The sequence below is a fragment of the Ranitomeya variabilis genome, chromosome 6 (genome assembly GCF_051348905.1).
Source record: "Ranitomeya variabilis isolate aRanVar5 chromosome 6, aRanVar5.hap1, whole genome shotgun sequence".
NCBI classification, from domain to species: domain Eukaryota; kingdom Metazoa; phylum Chordata; class Amphibia; order Anura; family Dendrobatidae; genus Ranitomeya; species Ranitomeya variabilis.
Window position 1 is genome coordinate 94,952,580 of NC_135237.1, and position 10,958 is coordinate 94,963,537.

General features: G+C 35.9%; 1 protein-coding gene across 1 annotated transcript; it reads right to left on the reverse strand.

Annotated features, from left to right (window-relative positions):
- Positions 1-2,904: 2,904 nt before the first annotated feature.
- HOXA9 (homeobox A9) lies at positions 2,905-6,255 on the reverse strand. The gene is made up of 2 exons (XM_077268814.1): positions 5,475-6,255; positions 2,905-4,143 (listed from the first exon to the last, which is right to left on the reverse strand). The coding sequence occupies exons 1-2, from the start codon at positions 6,007-6,009 to the stop codon at positions 3,905-3,907; spliced, it is 774 nt and encodes a 257-aa protein (XP_077124929.1). The 5' UTR covers positions 6,010-6,255; the 3' UTR covers positions 2,905-3,904.
- Between the last annotated feature and the right edge of the window lie 4,703 nt (positions 6,256-10,958).

A 10,958-nucleotide genomic window follows, 5' to 3' on the forward strand; every position in this document is an offset into this window, starting at 1 on the left:
AAGCTGCAAATGTACTCTTATGTAAGGAAGATTTAAAAAAATACATAAATACATGCTAGAAATAAAACATAAAATATATAATAATGAAATATGAGAATAATATAAATATATTTATAACAGGGGAAAAAATCGAACAGCAAGCAATATAATAATAAAAATGACAGCGTCTAATTAAATATTTATATTTTGTTGTCATAATTGTATCAATTGACTTAACTTACAGCAGCTACATAAGAATATAATAACTGTTTAAAGCAAGGCCGTGGATTATGAAATAGATAGATTAGATAAATAAATAAATAGATGCTATATAGATAGATATATAATAGATAGATATATAGATAATATATATAGATTAGATAAATAGATTATATATAAATATATAGATAATGGATTAGATAAATAAATAGATGCTATATAAATAGAGATATAATAGATAGATATATAGATAATATATAAAGATTAGATAAATAGATTATATATAAATAGATAGATAATAGATTAGATAAATAAATACATAATATATATAGATAATAGATTTGAAAAATAGATGATATATATAGATAGATAGACAGATAGATAGAATTTTACCAGTATTAATACGGAATACAAAAAATATATATGTTCAGAGTCTTCCCTCTTTAAAATGTGTTCTATAAAACACAGTGATATAACTTAAATACTAAAATGTGTAAAATCCATTAGAACAAAAAATAAAGTTAATAAAAAAAAATCCTCACATTGGTTCAATGTGAAAATAAAATAAAAATATAAACATTCACCCCCTCACCCATGAAGAATAAATGGCAGACCAAGCACAGAAGCACAATTCTAGTCCTTATGTGGAGTTCTGCTGCCATCTGCTGGTGACATATAATATGTGCAGGTATTTTGAACTTTAACCAACTAGACTCTGTTAAAATGGAGCTGCTGGTTTAGGTCGTCGTTGTATTAAGGTTATTTTGCAAGAAGAACTTGCACAAAGCTAGAATTTTGAGAGTTACAGAACAATGAAAGACGGTTATTTCCGCTCTTTGCATTATCTCAATCCGCCAGACAAAACAAATGAAAAGGCTTCTGTAGAAAATCTTAATTGCGGCTGGACAGCTATAAAGTCATTAGGAGGCGAATTCCAGACAGTTTGCAGACCAGCCATATATTACACACGTTTTGTGACCATTCTTTGAAGTTCCTTTCTGTCTGAAACAACAGAGGGCGTCCCAACAGCCCTCTCTCCGGAAAGCCTGCAATTATTTCTTCTGCTTCTCTCATTTTTACAAAGAGTTAATTACATTATTTTCTCGCAGCTATATAGAAACAGATGCTGCATCGACTATATATAAATACAAAATATAATATAGACATGTATATATACACATACATATATATACAGATACATGTGAAACAGACAATCTTGGCATGTCCTCCAGGTTTTGCTGAGGAGCCTGGAGCGGTTTACACTCCATAAATGGTTACAGCAGTAATTTTCTTTTATTGCACTATATGGCCCAGAGTTTTCCTAAACGACATCCTCTCCCTCTGTCTGGACTTGTTTCTTGATGTGACTTGTTTTACCATCTTTGCTTTCAAACTATGACATTTCTTTGTGTAAAGATGCTTTACAACTGATGTTTAGGCTGAAATGTAATTCTAAATATTTGAGCACCAAAGGAACAAATAACAACCATTTTTTACTTGTCACAAGAGTTTAAATGAATTAAAAATAAATAAATATAAAAATTGTGTATGTATTTGTATGTGGTGTGTATGTGTGTGGTATGTGTGTATATGTACATGTGGTGTGTGTATGTGTGTGTGCATTTATGTGGGTTTGTGCATCTATTTGTGTTTGTGTGTGGTGTGTATATTTGTGTGTTTGTGCATATATGTATGTGTGTTTGTGTGTGGTGTGGGTATATATATATATATATATATATATATATATATGTGTGTGTGTATATATGTATGTATGTGTGTGTATATGTATGTGTTTGTATATGTATGTGTGTATTTGTATGTGTGTGTGTATATGTATGTGTGTATTTGTATGTGTGTTTGTATATATGTGCGTGTGTGTATATGTGTGTGTGTGTGTGCGTGCGTGTGTGGTGTGGGTATATATGTATGTGTGTGTGTATATATATGTATGTAGATATTGTATGTAGATACTGTTATAAATATAAAACTTATAATATTATTATTATTATTATTATTATTATTATTATTATTTATTGTTATAGCGCCATTTATTTATAATTTATAATAAAAAAAGAATAGAAAGAGACTATTATTTTTTACACATATATAAATATATATTTGCAAATAAATACTCAGAACTGTGTGTGTGTGTGTGTGTGTGTGTGTGTGTGTGTGTGTGTGTGTGTGTGTGTGTGTGTGTGTGTGTGTGTGTGTAGGGTTATTTTGCAAACCCATGTGAAAACTCAATCAATATTTTAAATAAATGAAATATAAGAAGTTATTATTACACGAAAATAATAAGAAAAATTAATAACCTTAAGATTCTGAGAAAAAAAAAATAGAGAGATAGTGGAAGGTATGCTAATATGTCAGAATTGAACGCCGAAAATAAATGTTTATTTTGTGCATCAACTTAAGACTAGTAAAGCTTACATTGAATCACTTGAAAACCACAAGTAACACAACCTAATCACCCAATATATGCGTGTCCGTCTGTGTGTGTGTGTGTGTGTGTGTGTGTGTATGTGTGTGTGTGTGTGTGTGTGTATATATATATATATATATATATATATATATATATATCCATACTCAGACATATTAACAGATACAGATTTATGTGTAGATTTCAAATGGGGGAAAAAAATATACAGTGACATAAAGTTAATCTCTCTTTTTTTTACCGACCAGGGACATAAAAATGCCAAATCACAACTAACAAAAATATTTTTATTTAAAAAAAAAAAAAACAAACGAAAAAAGAAAGATAAATATAATTTCAACACAATAATTTGGTCAACAGGTCATGAGGTAACTATTTCAAATATATGTTAGGTTCAGCATAAATTATTTGTAATGTTTAGAGATAGAAATATACCCAATGTATTTCTTTTTTATTTCCTGTGTATAATTTATTATTCTTAATAAATTTTACTTCAATACAGTGAACACGAACATAACACAAGCCATAGGTAGTAAAACCTTCACTCACCATATATATATATATATTAATCCACATATATGTAGATCCCGAAAAAAAAAATCTCCAGGGCTTCAAAATATTTCAGACCCCACAACTTTAGCCCACCTCCTGCATATTTCCTTGTGGACTCTAACCCCTATATACATCTCTACGATTCATTAAAGATTGTTGGATACTGTGATTGCCAATAACTGAGGTTGATTCTGTCTAAATCAATAGGAGGTGAGTGGACTGGATATAGGGGACATAATAACATTGCAGGCTGGTGCTACAGACCCAGCATTCTATTAAAACAACCTGAGTTCAATGTAGTCCTAGTATTGTACGACATCCAAACACATAAATCAGGTCACAACTAAACTCAAACACATGATTCAAGTATAGCAGCAGAGGCTCCACTGCCCAGAGAACACATAATAAAATAATAATAATTAGAATAAACCCTACATTTTAGATCTAGTCTGTACAGTCAGTATAGAGTTGTGCACAATGGTAAGGTAGTTTACTTGTAGAGCAGAGCAGGTAGATTACTTGTATCCCAGCCCACCCCTAATGCCCCTTTGTGTTGTTCATAAAATAATTTAAGAAATGAAGTACCTCTTGGATAGCTCTGGGTAACCAAGGCTGTGGTGGTACTTGATTTGTTAGCATGATATACAGGAGGGAGAACCACATGAGGCCTCAATACAGTAGCATCATATTGTTTGTGGCTCCATTTTATAGGATTCAATCGTCCTTTGATCGATCTTTATTAATTTTTTTCATTTTCATTCTTCTGTTTTGGAACCAAATTTTCACTTGTCTCTCCGTGAGGTTGAGCACTCTGGCCACCTCATACCTCCTGTCCCTGGTAAGATACATGTTAAATAAAAACTCCTTCTCAAGTTCCAGTGTTTGATGCTTGGTATAGGGACATCTTTTTTTCCTGGTGGATCTTGCATGGAGCCAATTAGCAGCTGGATTGTCTAGAAAAAAAAGGACATTTTCTTTAAAAAAAATATATATTTTACATCCTATATACATCAATAAATAATCACCTCCATACCTTAAACAATATATACCACATGCATCAACATAAATATTAAAATATAAATGTTCCCTATATAGAACATATACAAACTGTTACAGCCATAAATCAAAACTGATAAATGTCCTAAACAATATTTGCCCCTTGCATGAACAACTACATTTGTATCAATGCCCTATAAAATGAATTTATACACAGACAACTATCAGTGCCCTATAAAATGCATTTATACACAGATATCTATCAATGCCCTAGAAAATGCATTTGTGGACAGATATCTATCAATACTCTAAGCCATATATGCCCTATGCATCAGAGTTGTTGCCAATGCTGTGTAATATTTTCATAAGCATTAGTACACACATACATATAATGCATGCTCTATGCCCCTGCACATAAATTTAATTTATGGCCAACATGATACACACTCACAAATTCAATAAGAAGGTTACAAACAATTTTCCAAATACTATAATCTTTTTTAATCAACACCTGGCCTGCTACCCGTGTCCTATATAAGCTGTAACATACATCAGTATATGGAATTAATGGTGCTATATAAATAAATAAATAATAATAATAGTAATCAGTATATTACATACCATATGAATGCATGCCATGTCAATGTCCAATGTAACATATGGGTTCTGCATGAATGCATCAATGGTTAGAAATAACAAATATGATATATGCCTGAATACACATAACACTATACATCCCCTACATATTCTATGTTTAATGCACGATCACAGATTTCTCTGGATGCGTTAAACAACACATTCTGTATCACATTATCTATCTACCATGGATTTATATGTTACCTAATTCCAGGACCATTTACCAGCCATGCCTTGTCCCCATACTCCTGCCATGTCCAACCATATTCCTAGACTATGCAATATCAAATAGTCTAAATATTCCTTAGATATAACAAATCATGATACAAACCAGGATCCATCCATCTATATAAATAACATACTTTAAATCCCCCCTTCCTTGCTGGCCCCCGAATTGACATGGAATATTGCATTTGTGCTATTGTACCGCAGCCCCCGCCCCCAGAGCTGTACATGCCTGACTGTAGCCCCTCAGTGATGGCCATGGCTCCAGGTCTATGCATTGCGAGCCGCCATTGCACCCATGATTATTGCCCCCGTGGTTATTGCACCCGTGATTATTGCCCCCATGATTGGGCTTCCATGCCTTCACCCTGAGATGAGTCTTCCATGACAGGAGCTTCCTTGCTCCTCAGTGATGCAGCAGACTTACTTGGGTCTATAGGGGGCTTCTCCCCATTTGTGAGGGTCTCTCCAGTGCTGGCAGCGTCCTGACCCTGCTTCTCTGTGTCGGCAGGAGAGCCACAGGCATAGTCAGACAAAGACAGAGTGTGAGCATCAAACGTGGCACAGTCCCCCCTCCTGCCCCCCGAGAGGGGCTCAGGTTTAATGCCGTAGTGCTGCCTGCTGGAGGACAAGCCTGGGAAGGACAGGGGTCCGGCCATGGGCTCCAGCCAGGAGCGCAGGTACCTGCCGTCTGCGGCGGCCATGGGGGGCTGGTGGTGCCCATAGGGGTGGTACACGCCGGGCACATTGCTGGCAGGATGCTGGGGATGGTGCACTGGGCTCCAGGGGCTGCTGAACATGGACGACTTAGCCTGGAAGCTGCACGGGCTGTACTCGGGGGGCTCGGCCCCCACTGCTGCCTGTCTGGGCGGCTGAGCGAACCGGGACTGCACCAGCTCCTCGCCCTCATGGACCAGGAACGAGTCCACATAATAAGTGCTCAGGGTCCCAGAAGTCGTCATTGCTCTGCTGAGAGCGGGACCTGCGCAAATTATGAAACTGCAGATTTCATGTAACAACTTGGTCCTACAAAGAAGTACAGTCACCTAATAAGTTGCAGGCAGGACTGGCCTCCTATTGGCTGCCGGGGCCACGTGACCAAGCAGCATAACAATAAGGAATAAATCAGTCCGCAGGCTATTAATGGCTCACTGTTTTCTAGTCATCATTTTTATAGCAAAGCCATAGGTTTTTATGCAAAAGGATATTGGAGTTATAGAATATTGTCCCCTGTAATTGTGGCCAAGTCAGATTAACAGGGACGAATTTCCTCCTTTTCTGCCATCGCAGGGACTATTTTCCATCATTATTAATCACACAGTAGGATGTAGGTGTTCTGTACAGTTCTGCACAGTGAGCGGCCCATTCCCTGCACACAGGCTGCACTGATGAGCACAGGCTGCACTGATGAGCACAGGCAGCGGATAGAATGGAAAGGGTCCAGCCAGGAGCTGCAGTAATAAGTCTCCATGGTGCTGTTCTGGGCTCACAACACTGCACATGGGGCACCAGCCCAATCCTGAGCCTCTGCCCCCCAATCCCTGCCTTTACTACTAGCATTTAGATAGTGGGGTATCTTATGTTGTATGTATCCCCCACACAGCATTTCAGGGATAGTCACAAGAATGGAGAATATAAAACCTAAACAATTACTGAACACTTCTAGCATTACCTACATTGATATTATCATCTAAATATATAAAAAAAACACCAATAGTAAAAAAATATACTAATAATAATAATTTTAGGAACATTCACTATTAGGCACACAGGTCGAGACAAAGGAACATCCCCGCAGTTATTATCATTATTATTCTAATTTTTAAAATACAAAATATCGTAATGTTTTGTTGTTTATTCCTCTAATAGATTTAGAACTGTTCTGTACCCGACTACAAGTTTAGTCTTTGTGAGGAACTGGGTGGGAAAGATTTACAGGCTAATCCGGTGCCATAAAGTAACGTTCATAAAACAGACCACAAGTGAAGGAGAGAACTGGCGGAGGAAGGAAAAGTAGGGCGTGGATTCGGGAGAACAATTGTTTTACACGCATGGAACCTTTATTACGGTTTGTAAAAATGTGATGAGGTTCATAGATTCATAAAGTGAATAGTATCAGATATAGTGATAGTGATAGGTGGGAAATCAGCATGAAGAAGGGAGGAATAATGATAAAGTGGTGATGGCGGAGGGTTACATTGGTTCAGATGAACAGCCAAGCATTAGATCAAGTCCATTGTTATTAGTTCAACATTATGTTCTATCTATCTATCTATCTATCTATCTATCTATCTATCTATCTATCTATCTATCTATCTATCTACCATTTATTTATCTATCTATCCATATATATACAATATAATATTTAATATAAAATACTAGATAGATAGAGTAATAGATAATAGTTATTTTTCCATTGGTGTGTACTATTATTATGGGACTATCCTGTCATCCAAAGATGATCGATTTTTGGGAAAATAAATAAAATACTTCCATAAAGCACAAATCTTCTCCACTGTCCACAACCAGTAATTATACTTCCCGAAAAAAAAAAAATGCCCCGAAGGTAGTATCAATCTGAGACTGTTGATAATACTCTCTCAAGCATTTTGATCCTTTATGAAGGTAATATATATATATATATATATATATATATATATATATATATATATATATATATATATATATATATATATATACAGTATATATATATATTATCTCTCTCTCTATATATACATATATATAAGTAGGTATATATATATGTATTTATATATACCTCTCTATATATATATATATATATATATATATACACACACCTACAACAATAAATAATTTAATTCCAAATAAAAATATGATTTGTGTAATTATGAAAAAAAAAACAATATCAGTGGGCATCTAGGGCATCTAGAGGTTAAAAGATCGGTGTGGTGAGATCATTATGACTAGGACATAGACAGGTGGATTCAATAATGTACTAAAAAATTTCAACAATATTAAATAATAATTAATATTTTTTTAACTGTTCCGTTTTAATTGTATATTCATTATCTGTATTTCGCCTGAAATTTCTAAATTATGTGCATGATCAATAAGACAATTGTGAGGTAGATAGATAGATAGATAGATAGATAGATAGATAGATAGATAGATAGATAGATAGATGTCCGAACTGCAGTATATGACCATAATGGAGTGTAAAAAAAAAATTCTGGGTAGATATTAATATTCTTACCATTATATTATTATTGGAAGGAACTGAATTATTACATACTTCTAACTATATATATATTATATGTGTTCATATGTGTGTTATATATATATATATATATATATATATATATATATATATATATATATAGTCCAGAAAATCAGCAGCACTGCCTAAATTGATGCAAAACTCGCCCAGGGAAGCTGGCAAGGCTTGCTATCCAAAAAGGAGGCGTCACATCTGCTTGAGAAAGACTCCACATATGGAGCTGAATTGGTGAATAAAGAATCCTTACATTTTCACTATTTTAATGTGCTGCGACATTTTTTTGTATGTATGCAATATATCTAGATAGATTAAGTGTGTGTGTGTGTGTGTGTGTGTGTGTGTCTGTGTGTGTGTGTGTGTGTGTGTGTGTGTGTGTGTGTGTGTGTGTGTGTGTGTATATATATATTTATGATGCACACACATACATATACATGCACTCTGGGTTTTCTTACTGCTTTGACATCTAATAAGTTTTCCGCTTTCAACTCCTTTTCCTTTTCTCCAACTATAACTAGCTGTATTGTAAATTTCAATACAAACACACACACACACACACACACACACACACACACACACACACACACACACACACACACACACACATATATACATATATATATATATATATATATATATATATATAAATTCATAATAAATTACGAATAGATATAACATTATATAACATATAGCAGATTGTGTATATTTTGAGCAGAATTGTCGTGGAGCGATCAGATCAGTCACGTTTCCTTTTTGCCAATTTCCTGTTCACTGCAACCTGTGGTAGAAAATAAAGCTGTGACTGTGGGTCTGTGTGTGGGGGATGTTTGTGGACCTGCAATAAGGCGCTGATGGCCCCGTCTGCACTGCTGTCTGGTGTATTTGGAGCAGTCGCCTTCTCCCGGGCTATGCTATGTGCTATGTGCTGTGCTATGTGCTGTGCTATGTGCTGCTGCTGCTGCTGCTGCTGCTGCTAGTGGGAGGCTCTCAGGAATGTGAGACTATGGGCTGAGTGTAATAATGATCGTAACCTAGGCCTTGTGTGCAGGAAACCATTATTGGAGCCCCTCACCAGCATTTCTCCCCTTTCTAAACCCCAATAATGTTTATCCTCTGTATTATAAGACCACGTACAATAAATCTCTATTATAACATGCATGTCACCTCATACAAAATTGTTAGTATTCATGTAGTGTTGTAATGAATAGCATAACCACCGTGTGATGTGTAATAACTGTGTGCACATATTACACCTATGCTATCATTAAAATCATCAATCACAAACCTTATGATGCGCATGATGATTCACAGACTCATAAAATGGCAGATCATGCTATGCAATATATTGTTTGCGCCTTCTCAACTGCAGCACCAAGTACATTGTAGGCCTTTAGTCCTCGCAGAATATTACCTATGTATATTAATGTTTCATGTCTACATAATGTTGTAGCTCTGTGTTCCATTGTGATTAATCCCATGCTTTATATATCACAGAAATCCAACAGCCTGTGCTGCATATCACACAATAATCCTATAAATCCTGTAATTCATGCTGCATATTATTAATCTTATGACACATATCACATGTCGGTCTTATGCTCCAGTCTTATATTCCATGTTCCATGTTCCATATTGCATTTTACTCCTATGTTCCATATGACATGGGGACGATATGCACTGATGTGACTAAGGCAGTTCCTTGTTGTCGAGAGAAAGGTGGAGCCCCAACAACATGAAACTACCTAAATCACACTCCAGTTGTGTTCTAAAATCTTATGATTGGCGACCTCCAAGCTTCTAGAAGAGGGTCCGCTATAAAGAAGAAATCACAGTCACACTGGAAAATTGGCACAAGATGGGCAAGTCACTCATATTAGATTAGCAATACAAAAAAAATCATAAAATTAAGAAAATCGTGATATTGAGGCCACAATTGGAAATAACAGTACATGGGATTAAACTATGAAAATAGATGTATGTGTATGCGAATGAGTGTGTGTGTTGTGAGTGTGTGTGTGCTGAGTGAGTGTGTGTGTGTGTGTATGTGTGTGAGTGTGAGTGAGTGAGTGTGAGAGAGAGTGAGTGTGTGTTGTGTGTGTGTGTAGTGTGTGTGTGTGTGTGTGTGTGAGTGTGTGTAGTGTGTGAGTGTGTGTGAGAGTGTGTGTGAGAGAGTGTGTGAGTGTGTGTGTTGTGTGTAGTGTGTCTGTGTGAGTGAAACAATACGCATTGCGCACAAATTGCGCTTGGCCTCACCTTGGGCTTTCCTCAATGTCACGTTGGTCCACTGCTATGTTATTCCGGATGGAAAAGAAATAACTTCTTGCTTTTCAGGTTGAATAAACCCAGTCCCATGTCCTCCTGTGTTAGCTGCTTCCTCTGCCTAAGCTGCTCCTTGCTGAACTGAAAGCTCTGCTCTACTCTGCAACAATCCAGATATACTATCAAGTCATAAAAGTGAACAAAAGCCGACAAAGCTTCCAGCACCATTGCTATATAGCTCAACAAATTACGACTGTCTAGGTAATATTTAAATGGATTCCTATAGTAATTGTAGGGGATTGGGGGGGGGGATGTTAGGCAACTTCTGCTGTTGTAAAAGTTCTTGAGAGGATAAAATAAAACGTAAACAGCCACAGAATTAGAAGAAGAAAATTACCA

Bases quoted from the DNA above. Each gene is read 5' to 3' on its own strand.
- HOXA9 (XM_077268814.1), bottom strand. From the start codon at position 6,009: ATGACGACTTCTGGGACCCTGAGCACTTATTATGTGGACTCGTTCCTG. The intron at 4,144-5,474 runs GTAAGTCTGCTG...TTTTTTTTCTAG, and splicing joins GAAGCCCCCTATAGACCCAA to ACAATCCAGCTGCTAATTGG.